This window comes from Sardina pilchardus, chromosome 7 (genome assembly GCF_963854185.1).
Source record: "Sardina pilchardus chromosome 7, fSarPil1.1, whole genome shotgun sequence".
Taxonomy (NCBI): Eukaryota; Metazoa; Chordata; class Actinopteri; order Clupeiformes; family Clupeidae; genus Sardina; species Sardina pilchardus.
In genome coordinates, this window is record NC_085000.1 from 8,870,915 (window position 1) to 8,890,058 (window position 19,144).

A 19,144-nucleotide genomic window follows, 5' to 3' on the forward strand; every position below is an offset into this window, starting at 1 on the left:
AAACTATTATTCATGAAATGACAGGTTTACTGCTGTTAAGCTGTTCAGTTCCCCCCCATAATGCTGGCAGGCCTTGTGTGAATCCAGCTCAAGTTGTAGCATGCCATCTTTGCCACAGTCTCTCTGTCTCTGTTGCACACTGCTTTCATTTGTTTTCTTGTTTTGTTCAGAGTGATAAAAGGGGGTGTGTCAGGGATGCTTTCTCAAGTATTTGCCCAGCTCCTTTCTATGCCTCTTCGGCTATACCACATGCCATTTATTAGTTGAGAACATTTTGCTACTTCTGAATAAAGTGTTTGTTGTGCTGTGTATGGGATGTGGTTGGCAGTTACATTTGCACATTGTAACATTCCTTAAAGGGATATTCCGCCATTTTTGGAAATAAGCTCATTTTCCACCTCCCCTTGAGCAAAACAGTTGACATTTACCTTTTGCCCGTTCATCCAGCCATTCTGTCAGCCAACTTTTAGCTTCAGCCTAGCATAGATCATTGAAACGGATTAGACCAGTAGCATCTCGCCTGCTAGCATCATGTTTAAAAGTGACTAAGATTTCCGGTAATTTTCCCATTTAAAACATGTCTCTTCTCAAGTTAGAAAGTGCAATAAGACTGGATAAGCTGAAAATGAACTAAATCAGCCTAGAAAAACGCCAGGTTTCATTTTCAGTTGGTCTTATTGCACTTTCTAACTTGAGAAGAGACATGTTTAACACTGAACAGTAGCAGCTGCAAACTGTGTGTACTCTAGAGCTTCACTAAACGTGTTATTTGCTCGTATTTGACCTCACTTGCAGGTCGCTTTGGACATAATCAAATCAAACGAGAGTACAGCACTCCTAGTCATATGCATAACTTTTTATTGCCTGTGAACATGACTCTTGTTGATTTGATTTATTCCTTTTGGGCTCAAGCACCCAGTCATTAATATTTTGTGAGTTGAGCGCCTTCTATGAACTCTTTGGACATAAGCCTTTGCTCAATGACTACATTTAAATGTGTAAATTAATGTCTTCTTCAGTGAAAGTGCCGGCCCCCTCGAACCTCAGGGTCGCCAACTTCTCAGGAAATGACATCACAGTGAGGTGGGAGCCCGCAGCTGATGATGTCATGTCATACATGATCAAGTGGATCTCCCTCAGTGGAGGAAAGCTTCATCAGGTGAGTAGCCTGGTGTAGTCTTTACATTTCTTGAGACAGTAATGGAATTCTAAAGGAGTATTTTATTCCATATTAGTTTGTCCCTCCCTTACCTGTACTTACGGATTTCTTCATCTGCTAATTAATTAAATACAAACACAAATGCATTATAATAAGGGAGCTACACTGAAGCGTTCCGTACGCACCTGGTGTAGCTCCCCTGTAAAACATCTAATTTCATTAGTTGACTTCATCTCGTTATACCCTGTAGTCTCTTTGCCTATCTGCAATGCCCAAAACTCACTGGAACGTTCCAAGCATGTTATACCCTGTGGTCAGCGGACCGCCTCTCTGTATGACGCTGTGTGTTTGTTTGTGTTTGTTTGTGCTCCCTGTGCCTGGGCTGCAGCTGTCTGTGGATGGGCAGAGTGAGGGAGCCATCTTGGAGGACGTGGAGGACAACAAGGAGTACCAGATCTCCCTGTCTGCCCTCTACGCTGATGGGGAGCAGAGCGAGGCAGTGGCCACTAGATACAGCACCTGTGAGTGGGGACACGCACACAGTGCACATATGTATCCAGACGTACAGTCACACACACACACACACACACACACACAAAACATTCACACTCACACACATACATCTGCATATACATTCATGACATCAGGGTTCATATGAATAGATACACTATATACTTTTTTATATTGGATTGGAATAGCACACACACGCAGGCACACACACACACACACACACACACACACACACACACACACTCAGATGCACACCACCTACAGTATACTCTCTGATTAGATGTACTGCAAACACACCCACCTGAACATGAACAATATTACTGTGCTCAGTAATACACACCTCCACGACCACGGAAGCATCATTTTACATCTTGTTGCCCTGGTTCTGTGCTAGTGTCCGGCGCTGGTCCCAGCAGTGTGTCCGTGTCCGAGGAGACTGCAGTCAGCATGCTGCTCAGCTGGGTGCCCCCCAATGCCCACGTGCAGCAGTACCGCGTGTCCTACACCCCCCTCTCAGGAGACAACCCACGGGAGAACACTGTGAGTGTGTGTGTGTGTGTGTGTGTGTGTGTGTGTGTGTGTGTGTGTCTATGTGTATGTGTAAGAACACAGTGTGTAACTGTCCCCTTTTACATGTGTGCGTGCGTGTGTGCGTGCGTGCGTGTGTGCGCGTATGTACATGTGTGTGTGTGCGTGTGTGTGTGTGCATGCATGTGTCTGTGTGTGTGTGTGTGTGTGTGTGTGTGTGTGTGTTCCAGGTGTCTGTACCTGGTACTGAGAGCCGTGTGCTGCTGCAGTCGCTGGTGCCTGACACACGTTACAGCATCCTGGTCACTGCTGAGTACCGCAGTCGAGAGGGAGGCAGTGCCTCTGCACAGGGAAAGACTGGTGAGGCGCTCTCTCTCTCTCTCTCTCTCTCTCTCTCTCTCTCTCTCTCTCTCTCTCACTCCTTCTTTCTCTCTCTCTTTCTTTCTCTCTTTCTCTCTCTCTCTCTCTCTCGCTCTCTCCCCCACGTCTTATCATTCAAAACATCTACGGCATAGACTTGTAGACATTTTCTCAATTGGTCTGTAATGCCACATAGAATTTGTCCTCGCAAGGCTCTTGTCATCTTACTTCTTGTTCCCCCTCTCTCTCTCTCTCTCTTACTGGATTTCTCCTGCCTCTGCCATGTCCTCATCTCTCTTTCTCCCATTTTTTCTCTCCCTTTGTTTACCTGTTTACCCACTCTCTCTCTCTCCCTCTCTCTCTCTCTGCCCCCACCCCACTATCTCTCGGCCACCCCACCCCATCTCTCTTCTCCCTTTCTCTCTCTCTCTCTCTCTCGCTCCCTCTCTCTGCCCCCCCCCCCTTCTCTGACACCCCCTCCTCTTCCTCTTCCTCTTCCTCTTTCTCTGTCTCTCTCTAGCCAGTCTGCGTGTGAGCAGTGTGAGTGTGGCGCGCTCCGACCACTCCAGCATGTGTGTGTCCTGGAGGCCGGTGGCCGCAGTCAGCAGTTACCGCGTCGTCATCCAGGCCCTCAGAGGTGAGGTGCACACACACACACACGCACACAGGCACGCACACACACACACACTCACACGCACACACACACACACACAGCCCTGCTTCAAATGAGAGGTGATAGTGTCTGTGGTAACCTCTCTTACACCTCAGAGAAACCTTCGACTCATACATCTTGGATTTCACTTTTAATGATACCATCAGCAGGTGGAGTAATCCCACCTTGCCGCATCAACCACCCACTCCCTACCTCCGCTCTGCACCACACAAATGTTTTGAAAGATGCCATCTGGAGAGGGTTCAAGTAGCCTGACATACGGGTTTTTCCGTCTGGTTGTGTCTGGTTAAGTATCACACTTTGAATATGAAAGCCAGCTGTATTGCTGTTAATAGTGTCAAAATTAAACACCTTCAACTTTAATGAAATGGTGACACTATGCTATTCTGATTTTGGACTCCAGTTGAGCTCCTAGTCTTAAAGTATTGTTCAGAAAAGAAGTTTGGTAGACAAGTGTGTGGTTGACTCTTATAGCCCACAATCCCCACTCTACCCTTTAGGAATTTAACTGTTGAATATGATACTTGGGTTGTGTTAAATGTAAGTACATAATGAAAATATACAGTTATTTTGGTCGGCCTTGATGCGGTCTCGACTCCTGTAAGACTTGGTCTTGACTCGGTCTTGCCTCCTCAAAGACTCCTAGTCTCAACATATGCGGTCTTGTCCCCTCGCTACCTTGGATCTATGGACTTGATAGAAAAACAGTTAATCATAGTTAACATTCGCTAGTCCTCACCTTGCTCTGTTTTCTCCTCTTGTGTGTGTGTGTGTGTGCGCGTGTGCATGTGTTATTGTGTGAACATAGATAAGCAGATGAAGCAGGAGGTGTTGGACGCTTCCACCAACAATCACTGTTTTTCTGAGCTGCTGCCCGAAACAGTGTATCGCATCAGTGTGTACTCTCGTTTAGAGACAGTAGAGGGCGCTGCTGTTTCCATCCTGCATGCCACAGGTTAGATACAGCCTTCACATCATTCGGTTTCCTTTCTGGGGAAGTAATATGCAACTTTTACAATTTACTATCAGCCAATAAGAGCTGAAATGTTATGTCTTGACAGCTACAGCCCCAGTCAGGATCCCTATACCTCCAAGAATATTTTCTTCACCTAATGAAGGTGAGGACTGTCAGAAAGCCTGAATACATTCTCAGAAATTAATCTTCTTTCCTTTTCCTGCTTGAGATGGTATGAATCTGGCATGTTGTGGTATGTATTTAAGATGGCAATTTCTGTGTATTTATTGAAAGTAGTCTGAAAAAGAGCAGTATGCTCGAAACGTCACACACATTACATTATTAATGGGAGCTTTTTTCTGGTGTGCGAGTTATTTTTCAACCTGTTTTTTTTGTACCTGACACTTATTTGGACTCTGCATCCAATATATGTTTGGGGGTACTGTATGTGTGTCCTCCCTCCACTTTTTCACTTGATAAGCTGGAGTATAACTTATCTGCCCCACAGTGTGTCCTGAAGTGACAATAAGAAACAGCATAGTAAAAGGTATGGATGAGCTGTACAATCTTTTTTTCTATATGTGACCATTCACAGCGAAATCAGTCGTTTTGCGCACATCGTTATTTTGAGAAAATCAACAATAACAAACTTCCGGGTTAAAATGTTGAATTTCACGTTTTCGCATAATTCGGCTGTATACAGTCTACAGTTTCATATCGTGAACGCATTTCACTGAAAAACCTACGTTTTGACTGTTAAACCCGGCGAAGATTCATTTGCTGTCATTCCCATTGTGCACGCGCTGCTTAAACAGGTGATTTCTCCTCTTCTGGCATATCGTGATAGGAGAACCATGTCAACTTTGGATGCGATTATCTTAGCGATAGTTTGTGTAATACCCTTGATATACATATCGTTGGAAAGCTTAGTTTATGGCCGTTCACGTGAGCACAATAACTTAATTTACTAAATTTTACTGAAACGACTGGTTCCGCTTTACAGGGTCACATATTCATATTCTTTGTTACGCAACAGGCAACACATCACAGATATTTTTCTACGTGTGCATGGATGTGTGCATGTATTTGTGTGCATGTACATATGTTTATATGCATGTGTGTGTGTGTGTGTGTGTGTGTGTGTGTGTGTGTGCACTGTAGGATATGACATGATGGAGGCGTTTGGCTTGACTAAGACGGCTCACTCTTCAGTGGAGGGGGTGGCAGCTGAACCCTTCATCTTCTCCACGCTGCCCAGCTACACACTCTACAGGGACGTGCAGCTGACCCAGAACACAGCGTGAGACACATGCACACACACACGCACACACACACACACACATGCACACACACACACACACACACACACACACACACACACACATGCACACACACACACACACACACACACACACACACACACACACACACACATGCACACATACACATACACACACACATGCACTCTTATGCATATGTATAATAAGCAAACAGTCGGACACGATATAGCCATACAGTGTGTAGGCTATTAATTTAATCCCATCTTGCAGATTGCATTCACAACTGGTCTACACACAAGCCAACGTGAGCCGATGCACAGAATTCTAGCTAAACAGGGAACTACTTAGTAGGAACTACCGCTCAGTGCTCTGGGTATTTGTCCTTCAGGTTCTTCCCTCACAGTCACAGATACAGATAGGTGTTTACAGTACACGCATAGCCTACTCCGTTGTTTACTCAGCGCCATGACGGAAATGCCTCCAGCTGTGATCCCGTCTCTGTGTGTTTTGCCACTGTTCCATCCACACACACTGCACACAGGCCTCGCCTTCTAGTCTGCGTCATGAAGGAAATACTTGTGCGCTGTGCTTACAGCTCTCTGTGTGTTCCTGTGATGGTTTGTGCGGTGAAGGAGACTGTTTTTGCCCTGTGCTCACTCCCTGTGCGCCTCTGCCCCAGGTTCATCCACCCGGCGGGCGTAGCGGCGGAGCACACCATCAGCATGGTGTTCCGGCTGCTCCAGGACACCCCCAGAGAGCCCTTCGCCCTGTGGCAGCTCACCGACAACGACTTCCAGCCCAAGATGGGGGTCGTGCTGGACCGTGAGTCAGGAGGGGAATGGGTGCAGGGTTTATTTTCCACATGTAGAAAGATAGATAGCCTACACGTAGATTGGTGCATGGGTTCACAGATGGATGGATGGATGGATGAATAGGTGAATGGGTGAATCAATGGATGAAGCGCTAAAAAGAATTGAATTGAAAATGGCCAGAAAGATTGATGAAAGGACACTTCAGATGCGAGACAATAGGCACACATAACAATACAGTCATAAAGGACCATTACGTTACATATCCTGAGTAACACAATCAGTTATACAAATTTTGCGCCATTTCATATTTTCCTGTCTGAAAAGAGTCAATGAGTCTGAATGAGTCTTTTCTGTGTTTTTAGCTGAAAATAAGGTCCTGCTGTACTTCAGTCTGGACTACAGAGGAGAGGTGCAGGAACTCACATTCGACCAGCCTCAGGTCCACAAGATCTTCTATGGCAGCTTCCACAAGGTCGGTATCCACTCCTGCAGTCATCCAGAGGCCAGGAAGGAAGGGAAGGTGGAGAGCAAACATTAATTCCTCTCTACTCTACTTGTGATTGGCAGCTTCACCTGTCCGTCAGCCAGGTGAGCGTATCCCTGTCTGTGGACTGTGAACATGTTGGGGAGAGGCCGGCCCGCCCACTTGGAGCACTGCCCACTGACGGTTTTGAGATGCTGGGGAAACTAGTGAAGACCCGGGGGCCCAACAGCGGCTCAGCCCCGGTATGGAACAGATCCACAACTCTCTCTAATCCAGATCACGTGCAAAGATATATCTACTGCTACACTAGTGACAGAGCCGTTTTAGTGGCACCCTCAACAGTTTGACCTAAACGTAACGTTTCGAAAATCATTTCGATAGCACATAAGCTCTTAACATGAGGAACGGTATTTCTGTCATCGTCTGAGTGGCCCTGTACAGGCAATCACCGACCTAGCAACTTTCTAGTGTCCCCCCTAAACTGCTATGCTATTAGCCTGGGTGTTCCCATGCTGCTTTGCGCACAATTTCAGCCAGGCTGCTATGCTACAGGATTTCTGAGATCTTTTGCTACAGAATGCTGTCAGTGCATTCCCTCTATATTTTGTCAGAGTCATGTTCATACTTTGTTGCAAAACATGCTTGTTTAGTTCATTTATTATTGCGCTCCCCCCAACCAGAGAGGGACCCTCAGAGCAAATGTTGTTAAGGGATGGTTGAGAGGTGATGGGATGCAGTCAAGATGAGATAACTGTCTGTGTTCCCTTTGTCTTGTAGTTCCAGTTGCAGTCATTTGAGATTGTGTGCAACACCTCCTGGCCCTCTGAAGACACCTGCTGCGACCTGCCTGCTCAGGTACATGCAACAGACATGTTCCCTTTTGTTTGTGTGTGTGTGTGTGTGTGTGTGTGTGTGTGTGTGTGTGTGAAAGCAAGACCAGACAGGACTCTTCTTTGTTGTGTTGTGATTGGCTGGATTTGGCTTTTTGCAGAGGGACGATGAGAGCTGTCCTGCCCCAGCCTACGCCTGCACCTGCACCTCCAACGCCCCTGGGAGGCCTGGAGATATAGGACCAGCGGTGAGTAGGAATACTGTAGAGTGCATAGGCTGTGCTCCTCCATGACTACACTATTAATTCAGTGCAATTCAGTTCCATTCTGTCTTATTTACAGTATATAGCCGCCTGATAATGTATGAAGACGTCTCCAGGTGCCTCACAGAGGCCTTCTTGAAAATGATCCATTACTGATGATGGCTCTAAATGCTCCTCTCCATGTGTTTTCTCTGTTTGTTCTGACCTGATTGGCCTGATTGACAGGGTAAGCCTGGTCCACGTGGGGAGAAAGGAGAGAAGGGTGAAGCAGGACCAAAGGTGAGGAGTGTAGAGTATGTTTTGTATTACAGAGACAATGACAGTCTGAATATGTAAACCAGTTTGATAGAGAGTCCTCAAAGTGATAGACGATGGTTCTACTAGTCTATCATGGTATACATTGATCTTGTGTGGTAACAGTTAAGCCTCAGTCTAATTCATGGTGAATAATTGCAGTACATGCTCTAATTTGTCCATCTTATGTATGTAAAGCGCTTTGGGTGCTCGCAGAAGCCGAGAGAAGCGCTATATAAATGCAGTCCATTACCATTCACCATCTTGTTTCTGGACAGGGGGAGATGGGCCCTCCTGGTACAGTAGGTCCAGACGGAGTGCTGGGAGCCGTAGGCGCTCGCGGACCCCAAGGCATCACTGTCCAAGGGAAAATGGTAATAGCTCCTCTAAAGCGTTTCTTCCTCAGATTTATATTCAACGAAGCCCTTATACCTTATATGGACCTTATACACGGAAGGCTCTTTAGCCAACTTATTTATTTCCGGTGGAGCCAGGTATGTTGTAGCCGCCACTGTAATGTAATAGTGTCTACTGTAGACAGATCCGGTTGGATGTCGCATCTAGGGAATCAGCATATTGCGATGTAGAACGATTTATACAATGTTAAAGTTGTAGAAAGAGGTGCCCTCTTGGCCAAACAAGACATCAGTGTTGGAGTGAGTGTGTAAGGAGCAGAATATAGCAGAAGATGCCGTTACAACACAGCGTACGCTCTACCGGAAATACATGAGCTGCCCAAAGAGCCTCCCATTACATTTAGCAGACACTTTTTGTCCATAGTGACTTACATACTGTATGTAAACTATATTACAAGGGATTACATTGTCCCCGGAGCAACCTGGGGTGAAGTACCTTGCTCAAGGGCGCAACGGTGGAAGCCGGGAATTGAACTGACAAATTTTAGGCTACTGCACGCTAGCCCAGCTACATTACCACTACATTACCCACTATCTTCTGTGCAGTAGGTCTGTTGGAAATCATGTGTGGAGAGGTGCTGAAGTGGAGCAGGGTCTTGTAGGTTCATTTAAGTTTGTGCATATGTGTTCTCATATGTGTGCCCACATCTGTCCTAAGGGGCCACCAGGTGCAAGAGGAGAGAAAGGGGAGATTGGGAAACCAGGAAATCAGGTGAGCATGGCTAATGTCACATGACCCACCTCTGTCCGTCCTCAGCCAATCCGATACCCCGGGCGATGTGCTTTAGTTTTTTCGAAGAAAGCTCTTTTTCACTTTATTTGTCCTGCATTCATTATTTTCTTGCATTTTCTTTACGTTTCTTTACTCTCTTAGGGATCACCAGGTTCTCCTGGCCCAAAGGGTAGTCAAGGAAACCCTGGCCCTGAGGTAAAAGCACTTTAATAAGACACTCTGTGGCAGTGCATCCTTCACTCTATACATAAATAAACACAAAGTTACACATACAAACATAAGAGCGTTGTCTATTATAATATACACAACTGTATCTTGAGATCATTTTGTGTCCCCAACATTCAGGGAATCCGAGGTGTCGAGGGGAACATGGGCTCCCCAGGCATTACTGGACCAAGGGTAAGGGCCAGACGCCGTGATGTCTGCAAATCAGTGAAGACGTTGGTCATACCTGGCGACGGCTGTTGACTCTGCCTCTTTCCTCGTCTTCCTCAGGGTTTCCAGGGGATGCCAGGACACCCCGGGCCAGTGGGAGAGAGAGGGCCATTCGGGCAAGTGGGGCCCTCGGTAAGCACCACAAATTGCTATTTGTTATCATCCAATTTTCTCTTAATTGTAATGTGTAATTATTATTTAGTTGAGTTTGAATATTTAACATATTGCTTTCTGTGGGTAGTGATTTAATCCCATCTCTATTTCAGGGTCTCCCAGGAAAAAAAGGAGACAGGGGAGAAAAGGTTAGTTATGATTTGATATGTAAAATAATGCCCCTCTTTATTATTATGGTATGGCCATGGCACCTAATACTACCAGATAGAATAGATGGACTTGGAAATCCTGGTTTGTTTGCTATTCTAAATGGACTTGTTTCACAGTAATCACCTGAAAGTTATTTCTTCTAATATTTTAGGGGGAGCCACAGTCTCTCGCCATGATCTATCAAATGGTGACAGAGGCCTGTGAAAAACTAGTACACAGTATGTACAACTTACACACACACACACACACACACACACACACACACTCACTCACCCAAACAACCACACACACACACACACACACACACAAACAACCACACACACACATGCACGCACACACACTTGCATACATAGCCCATTGATGCGCTTGTGTTCATTCAGATGAGGTTCTGAAGCTGGACGCCTTTCTGAATGAGATGAGTCGGAAGCCTGTCCCCATCGAGGAACCTGTGGGCCCACCAGGCGAGCCAGGCATCCCAGGGTCCAAAGGCCCGCCAGGTCTTAGGGGCGAGCAGGGACGACAGGGAGCAAGAGGGAAGCCAGGAAGATCTGGCTACCCAGGAGAACAAGGTGGGTCACAGGGAAACAGTGGACAACCTCCACTTACAGTAACAGGTGGAATCACTCCTGTTAGCAGTAAAAACGTTGCTTGATGAAGTAGCTGCTTTGTCGCTACTGGGAACTAAGGATGAGTATTAAGGGCTTAAATAGTCTTCTCTTAAACAGTTTAATCACAGTGAAATACAGTGTAGCTTTAGACATCAGTGTATTGTGTTACATGAAAGTACGTATAAGAAGCACACTGTTTTAAGCATACGGTATATGCAGTACAAAATAACTTATTTTTCGTGTAAAGCCATGCTGTAGTGTCCTCCTCAGTATAGGAAAAGCAGGGGAGAGAAATGAAATTTGGTTAATCATCGCTATGTCTGATCCATTGACCAGGACGAAGAGGCCCTCCAGGTGAGAAGGGCAACTCAGGTGCTAATACACAGGGACCACCGGGGATCAAAGGGTTTGCAGGTAATGTTCAAATGCATGCAGTGTTCTCACATATTAAGTTATTAATTCATCATTTAACATATTTTAGAAGTACCCTTTGTGTGCTGGACCTCATTACAGACTTAGATTTAATGTGTGTGTGTGTGTGTGTGTGTGTGTGTGTGTGTGTGTGTGTGTGTGTGTGTGTGTGTGTGTGTGTGTGTGTGTGTACATGTGTTTATTTGTTTATTAGGTCCTCCTGGAGAGACCAAAGTGGGTGATCCAGGTGACAGAGGGGAAGATGGCAAGCAAGGCTCACCTGGCATTGCAGGAGCTATGGGACAGATCGGAGAGATGGGCCCCCCTGGTATCTGTGACAGCAGCGGTGGCTGCAATCCCTCACCGGAGATTGGAGCAGGTTGGTGGTTTTGTATTACAAGAACCCTTATGGAAGCCCGTACACCACAACAATTCAGCTGATTCTTTACCTAGATGACCTTAGAGTTTGTCACAAGGTCACTCACAGCAAACCTTTGTTTTGTGTTGTAAGAAATGTCCCTATGAAGTCATGCCTTTTTCTTCATTTGTGTGATGTAAACAAAAACAAAAACACAATTTTCAGTGCCAGTGAAATCATCTTTTCAATCATCAATTTCAGAGGACCCATACTATGGACACCTACCATGAGTGGATAGGTTTGAAGAGACAACACAGGGACAGCAATACAGCACCCATTCTTACACAATGTTGATTGTGTACAGAGACATGGTCCTAGGACAGACAGAATGACTGGAGCTGTCGATATAATGCACTGCTCAGACAAGAGTGATACGTGGCTGGACAATGGTCACATCAGAAGTGCTATGGAGTGTGCATAACAAGCTGCAGACCTCCCATTCTGAGTTACAGTGGTACGATATCCAGATATGCGTTGTATGACAAATCCACAAATCCACACACGCTTGATGACAAAATATGCCCATTAAGCCATCACAGCTATTGTTGAAGATTTAAATGCTGATTAAAATTGTGTGTGGAAGGTGTCTCTTTATTTTAAAAAAGAAAGCAATATGTATGTATGGTGTATGGAGTAACACATGCAATATGTATGTATGGTGAATGGAGTAACACATGTTTTCGCACTGATTATGTTTATAATGCTCATCAGTTTGTTGTATAATATTGTTTTTTTATATATATATTTATGTGTTGTGTGTGCTTTACGAGTTATTGTAAAGCTTTTGTCATTTCTGCTATTCTTCCATCGTTTTTTTTTTTTCAGTTCAGATGAATTTTACTCATGTTATTATGAAACCTAACTGTGAGACTTTTCTTACTAGTGCATATGTTAAGCATTTAGAATTTGTTTGATGCCATACTAAATAATTGTATAATTTGGTTACTTTTGAGAATATATTGTATCTTGAAAAGATTGTGCTTTTACAAGTTAGATGTACTTACTTTGTCTTGTATATGGACAATACGGTCACTACCTACTAAACTATTCTTAAAATTAGGCTACTATGAGATATATTTCACTGTGTCCTATTCATACGACATCCATATAGCCTATAGTGTGTGTGTGTGTGTGTGTGTGTGTGTGTGTGTGTGTGTGTGTGTGTGTGTGTGTGTGTGTGTGTGTGTGTGTGTGTGTGTGTGTGTGTGTGTGTGTGTGTGTGTGTGTGTGTGTGTGTGTGTGTGTGAGAGAGAGAGAGAGAGAAAGTGTGAGATGTACTTTAGACAGAGAGAGGGAGAATAAGAGAGAGAGTGTGTGTGTGTGTGTGTGTGTAAAGGGGATGGGGGGGGTCTGTCCATCTGCCTGTCTGTGCATTGATATGTATGTGAAAGAGACAGTGAACACTGACTGAAAACCACTAGTGCATTTGGTATTGCCTTAATAATAATAAAAAAAAACTTTTGTAAATTTTTTGTCTGTGAAGATTGAAGAATGTGATATTGCATTTGGTCACTGCTGGGAAAAGCTGTCTTTTGCTTACCACAATTTTACTTTGACACCCAGTCACAACAAACTGAAACAAGGAAAATAGTAGTCTGTAGGCAGTCATCATTTACAGTTTTTGCCCGTTGCTTGAACACATTTTGCAAAACTCTACACACAAGTAAACATAACACAACACTAGGAAATATACCTTTCACATCTATGTCAAATAAAAAACTCTACTATACCTAAACTCTGCTATGGAAACCTAACAATCCTTTGTCAAAATGTAACTCTGATGACAAAATGAAACACTTGCATCATGTGCATACACTTCAGATCAGGAGGAACACACTAGTCTACTTTATATAAAACACCTTGCTTGAATACATTTCGCCAAACTTCGGTCATTGTGCCAAAACTCTACACACAAGTACAACATGACACAACACTGGGATATATATATATATATATATTCACATCACCATTTACAATGGCTAAACTGAGGGCTTTTTGTAGATGGCTGATTGATGTTCAGTTTTGCAAGTAAGTGCGTTCAGGTGTGTATTTGAGAGGTTGCAATTACCTGATGTGTTTGGATACATACTGTACAAATGGTACTCTGAGATTTCATTTTTGAACAAAGTGTCAAATGTATGACATATAGAAGTAGTATGCAGGACCAAGTGTGTCGCATAAAGGAGTAAGTGTGTTGCAGAATTGCAACTAGAGTGCAAAGCAGCACTTTTGTTTAAGGTATAAGTACATGTCTTTGAGATATGGCAACAAAACTTCAAGTTGTGTTCCTTTAGACTAAGCATGGGTCTATAGTGTTCAAGCAATGGGCAAAAACTGTAATTAACCTGTTGTGTAAATGTAGGGTATGTATGGAGCATTTTACCCATATGTTCTGCATTTCTATGGGGTTTTTTTTATCTTTATTTAATGGAGTCCTTATGTTTTAGAATTCAATGTGGTAAACACCACAGCTGTGTATCTTTGGCTCTGCCTGTTGCTTACATCCGTTTTGTAGAATTTGGCTCGTTATGTCAAAACTGTACACACAGCCAAATAAGACATAGAGATAAACAACTCACATCTATGCCAAAATGAGATATCACCATCAAAACTCAGAAATCCTTTAAAATGTGTTATTGCAACAAAACCATACACACAGACATGGGTAAACCCAGCCTCTTCTTGAATTTTACCCTGCAGCTCAGGTTGGAAACCTGTACATTTATCTCTCCTGCTTCCTGTCCGCATTTGATGGAACCAATCACAAACTGGCTTATCCACCAGGCACACCCAGATTGTTGGTCTTATCAGTTGAAGGACTATCCAAATATGTACAGAGTCATTCAAATGATGCCCATTTATCATGGATCTTGTACATTATAAATACAGTGACTCCCCACCCAGAGTCAAAAGATTAAGCTTGGTCTGGTGATAGCATGCACCATTTGAATTACTCTTTCAAATCAACAGCAACACACTGATATAACCCTCCAGTCTTTATGTTTCCATTTTCTCAGACTCAGTCTTCAATGAAACTCAAAAGTTCAGGTCTGACTACAAGTCCCTGTCAACATCGATGTCCACTCAGGCATGTCCGCAGGGAAAACATGACCTATTACCCACCCTTGAATTGACCCCACCTCAATGTCTCAGCATGCCCCTTCCATTGCTTGCGAAATATGCATGCAGTTATGTGGTTGGTCAAATACTTTTCATTGGCACACTGAAAATTATTCTTCGATAGGTTTTAGAAATGGGGAGTATAGGCTAAAGGGGCAAATACAGAACTGTACATAGGCCTACACTGGTACCAAATGTAAAAGTACACTTACCTGAAGTCTGTAGACTAAGCCTCAGACTGATTGGTGTTCAGTTTCTCTGTACAGGTAGATGTTTTCAGGTAGGCGGCCTAGGCTATGTGTAGGTTAAACCAATTACCAGAATCTGATGTGCTTGCATTTTCATACTATGATAGCAGGGAAAATAATTTTTAGTGTGGTGCATTAATGTGCAAAGCACACAATGTGTTTAAGCTATGGTTTAAGGTTTAGGCGTTCATTTTTAGTATTAAAATAATAAGCAAGTGTAATGACGCTATATGGCTCCATCTAGTGGCGCATATTTCCCCGGAACCAATACGTTGTGTTTGTGGTACGGACAACATATCTTGTTGCGCCTACATCCGCCGGTGTCACAACATTCCAACATGGCAAGTAGAAAGAGTAACAAAAAGCAAGACAAGGAAGACAAATATTCTGTGTTGCTACCCACTTACAATGAACGAGAGAATCTACCTCTGATCGTGTGGCTCTTGGTTAAATACTTCGGCGACAGGTGAGATGCCGGGCATACAGGTTTTCGCATCATCAACTGGATTGACAGATAAGAGTGTCTCGAAGAAGTTGATGACATCATACAAAATTCAGCTCAGTTTCTTGAATGATTTGCCTAGCTACTATGTAACTAACGATAACAGCTTGTATCAGTTTGCATTCTCTGCTATCCCTTTTCAGACATTGTAACAAAAGGCTCAACAATGTTATTTAGATGTTCTGCTGCTTGAGTTAGATTCATTCAGCTAAAGGAACCTGAATTAAAATGTGTGTTGATAAGTCATAGTTTGCTAAACACTTTATTAAGTTCAGTAGGCTACCATCTTTCATTGGTTTCAGTAGCTAGGAGGACGACGATGTTCTTGATTTTGTGCTGTCGATCATTCAATGTTGTGTGCAGTGGCTACAACTACGAGATAATCGTCATTGATGATGGAAGCCCTGATGGGACACTACAAGTTGCTGAAGAGTTGCAGAAAATCTATGGCGAGGACAAGATAGTGAGTAGGGTGGAAACACCACAATTGTTATTGTACACCTAACAGTGAAATGGTTTGAATGTTGTTTAACATTTTGTTCTTTACAGTTACTCAGACCCAGAGCAAAAAAACTAGGATTAGGTACAGTACATTTTCGTTTTTCAATTCTGTCACATTTTACACAATTTGTAGGCCCTAGGTGGTGAAAAGCATGACAACAAGCTCTTAATACTTCATCTTCTTTTCCACATAGGCACAGCTTATATCCATGGCATCCAGCATGCCACTGGCAATTTTATCTTCATCATGGATGCTGATCTCTCTCATCATGTATGATTATTTGTATATTATGGCTAATACTGTATATCTTTGGTTCTTTCTTAGAGTACATGCTATGAGCACTACATATATGGCAATTGACCACATATGCATTGAAGAGCTATGCCATATTTGACTTTAGACTACATAAGTATTTGCTTACAGTATTCAGGAACATGGCAAAATGCATTGATGTCATTGATACAACTATGTAAAAACACAGTATGTTGAAATTGTCTGCCTTTCTGTTGCAGCCTAAATTTATTCCAGAGTTCATAGAGTAAGTCCTTCCTTTTGTTTCCAGAAATCACAAACTCCATGATGGTTTTGTTCAAGGTTTCAAGTCTGTGTATCTTGTTGTTTCCAAATCCATACCGAGTGAGAGAGAGAGCTTCTGTGTGTTTGTTCTAGAAAACAAAGAGAAGGTGGATTTGACGTGGTCTCTGGCACAAGGTACAGTGGAAATGGAGGTGTGTATGGATGGGATTTGCGCAGGAAGCTTATCAGGTAATGACCAAGTCTCCTCTTTATCAGTCAAATTTAACTGTAGATATTTTATTTGAGTGCTAAGAATGTCTGCTTTTCTCCACTCTCTCTGTCATTCCAACACCATCCCAGCCGGGGTGCGAACTTCGTCACACAGGTGCTCTTAAGACCTGGAGCGTCAGATTTGACAGGAAGCTTCAGGTAAGGTGTGTGTGTGTGTGTGTGTGTGTGTGTGTGTGTGTGTGTCTGTGTGTCTGTGTGTCTGTGTGTGTGTGTGTGTGTGTGTGTGTGTGTGTGTGTACAAAATCCTGCAGTGTGTGTGTGTGTGTGTGTGTGTGTGTGTGTGTGTGTGTGTGTACAAAATCCTGCAGAATGGAATGTCGCTAAATGCTTGTGGGCCAATATCTCTGTGTTTCAGACTATACAAAAAGGAGGTGTTGGAGAGCTTGATAGCGCGATGTGTGTCTAAGGGCTATGTCTTTCAAATGGAGATGATTGTCCGTGCCAGACAGTTGGAATACAGTATTGGAGAGGTAAGACCCCATGAAGACATCCATAATGTCAACACTTTTTCTTATGTCTGGACTTATGCACAATAATCTGATCTTGATATATCATGTCCGGCACACGTCAATAGGTCCCCATCTCATTTGTGGATCGTGTTTATGGGGAGTCCAAGCTGGGAGGAAATGAAATTGTCTCCTTCCTGAAAGGACTTCTGACCTTGTTTGCAACAACATAAATTCAATCATGAATCACATAAGCTGAGTCATGAGACAAGCTTAAATGGTAGCTAGTTTTGCATAGAGTCAGTTCATGATGATACTTTCATAATGATAAATTGTATATTGTATATGGGAAGTGAAGATAGTCAGTTACATTGGCAGTGGATTTTTTATGTGTTGTTCCAAGAAATGTTCTACTGTGAGATGTCATTTCAGTTGTGTCCAAGGCACTACATCAAACCAGGCAACTGAATTTTCAGCATACTGTTAAGAAATTAAAGATGGCCAAAAAAAAAAAGACTGGCAAGTCAAATTTGAATTTGCAGTTGCTCATTTCATTTTCATTTATTTTTTCACCTGTACTTGCTGCAGTTCTGAAGGCAACTGATTGACTGGTGTTACTAAAAATGTTCGGCTATCATTACAGTTCGTCAAACTGTGTCAGGAGTGCATTGAACAGTATGTGATAAGAGCCAAGAGAAACAATTTACTGGATTGTGTAGTTGTCACATTTTACTTAAAATGAAACTTATTGTATTGATGATGACATCTGTGTGGGGTGGGAAGTGGTTTATAATGCTGGAGGTATGGCTTGTCAAACCCATGTTTATGGGTTTACCTGTGAATTATCTATGGAATTATAATGCACTATGTGCTCACTAAGTGCACATCATGATCAACCTTTTTATTGTCTTTGAATGTCTGCTCCATTTTGTAATAGAAATGATTGGAATTAATTATTGATGGAAATCTTAATCATGAATTTGACTTTTTTCATTATTAGGCATATTAATATCATTCAGATTACTGTACTGGGAGCGTAATCACAGCAGACGGTTAAGATCTATTTTTGGACATACCTGGAATGAGCTAGTAGCATTTGCCTTTCTTAGTGTTCAGTGCGAGTTAACAGGTGTGTATGTATCGTCTTGATCTTTTAGTGAGGGGTATAGCGTAATTCTGTTGGATGTTTCTCCAAAATTGTAATTGTCTTGAAAATATATTTATATGTTGCCCGTAATGAGTTACATTGTTACCACAATGATTAAAGATGAGACTCATTTGAAGAGATCATTGCTTTTCCATATTGTCCCGATTGCTGTCTCTATTTAGAAAAAAAAAGTCATATTGAGTAGGTTATCAATTTGCTCTGGCATTCTGCTTTAATTATGCTTTTTAAGAATGCCATTGTTACATCTGATCCTCAGGGAAAGTGCCATAGACTCAGTTGGATAGCCTAATATTGATTGTGTGTCACGATCTGACTAATCTCTGTGTCTGGGCATGTTGATCTCCTCTTCTTTCCCGGCGTCGTATTGACTTGTGAGGAAAGGTTATTAATGACCTTTGTGCCATGGCGCGTATCCAAGGCGGTTTACATCATGAATTTGTAGCTTTTTATCCATCATAACTGACAATGTTCATAAAAAGTCTATCAGTAAATAAGGACTTTTGATTACTAGTTTTTGTAATCAACTTATTGTTATGGTCAAGACTACTTTTACCATGTCATGACACTGATGAACACAGGATCACTTTGGCTGTATAGGCTATACAGGACCATTTCTGAGCACTGATGTTAGAAGTACGATTTAATGATCTTTCATTTCAGACTTCTCTCATTCTGTGTGTTAATGCACTGAACGCAGTAATCTTTTCATAGTGGATAGTGAATTAATCTTTCAGATTGTTATAAGTATATTATTACACTTGTTGACAAGTGTCTAAGGTATAAGTTGCATGTGAGGAATGTGCTGCTGGAAGACAATGACATTTGGTCAGTAATAAGACTCACCATGGGTAGGCCCAC

The 19,144-nt window shown here is 42.9% G+C and overlaps 2 protein-coding genes across 3 annotated transcripts in view; both read left to right on the forward strand.

The window, feature by feature from the left end:
• LOC134087243 (collagen alpha-1(XX) chain) overlaps positions 1-12,924 on the forward strand; it is a 48,804-nt gene extending 35,880 nt beyond the window's left edge. For both annotated transcript variants that reach the window (XM_062540619.1, XM_062540620.1), the window contains exons 17-42: positions 1,020-1,159; positions 1,548-1,680; positions 2,064-2,209; positions 2,428-2,557; positions 3,078-3,194; positions 4,039-4,185; positions 4,292-4,348; positions 4,694-4,732; positions 5,347-5,485; positions 6,145-6,287; positions 6,640-6,749; positions 6,845-7,003; positions 7,539-7,616; positions 7,753-7,839; positions 8,080-8,133; positions 8,427-8,522; positions 9,223-9,276; positions 9,439-9,492; positions 9,643-9,696; positions 9,793-9,864; positions 9,999-10,034; positions 10,208-10,274; positions 10,437-10,625; positions 11,001-11,078; positions 11,290-11,454; positions 11,695-12,924. In XM_062540619.1, the coding sequence (XP_062396603.1) occupies positions 1,020-1,159; positions 1,548-1,680; positions 2,064-2,209; positions 2,428-2,557; positions 3,078-3,194; positions 4,039-4,185; positions 4,292-4,348; positions 4,694-4,732; positions 5,347-5,485; positions 6,145-6,287; positions 6,640-6,749; positions 6,845-7,003; positions 7,539-7,616; positions 7,753-7,839; positions 8,080-8,133; positions 8,427-8,522; positions 9,223-9,276; positions 9,439-9,492; positions 9,643-9,696; positions 9,793-9,864; positions 9,999-10,034; positions 10,208-10,274; positions 10,437-10,625; positions 11,001-11,078; positions 11,290-11,454; positions 11,695-11,723 (2,573 nt within the window). In that variant the 3' untranslated portion in view covers positions 11,724-12,924. The remainder of the gene's footprint in view (positions 1-1,019; positions 1,160-1,547; positions 1,681-2,063; positions 2,210-2,427; positions 2,558-3,077; positions 3,195-4,038; positions 4,186-4,291; positions 4,349-4,693; positions 4,733-5,346; positions 5,486-6,144; positions 6,288-6,639; positions 6,750-6,844; positions 7,004-7,538; positions 7,617-7,752; positions 7,840-8,079; positions 8,134-8,426; positions 8,523-9,222; positions 9,277-9,438; positions 9,493-9,642; positions 9,697-9,792; positions 9,865-9,998; positions 10,035-10,207; positions 10,275-10,436; positions 10,626-11,000; positions 11,079-11,289; positions 11,455-11,694) is intronic.
• Positions 12,925-15,174: 2,250 nt separating this feature from the next.
• dpm1 (dolichyl-phosphate mannosyltransferase subunit 1, catalytic) lies at positions 15,175-18,405 on the forward strand. Its single transcript, XM_062540625.1, has 9 exons — positions 15,175-15,327; positions 15,727-15,826; positions 15,913-15,946; positions 16,059-16,135; positions 16,378-16,403; positions 16,535-16,630; positions 16,742-16,810; positions 17,028-17,142; positions 17,247-18,405. Exons 1-9 carry the CDS (start codon positions 15,200-15,202, stop codon positions 17,349-17,351), a joined length of 750 nt encoding a protein of 249 aa, XP_062396609.1. The 5' UTR covers positions 15,175-15,199; the 3' UTR covers positions 17,352-18,405.
• Positions 18,406-19,144: the final 739 nt, after the last annotated feature.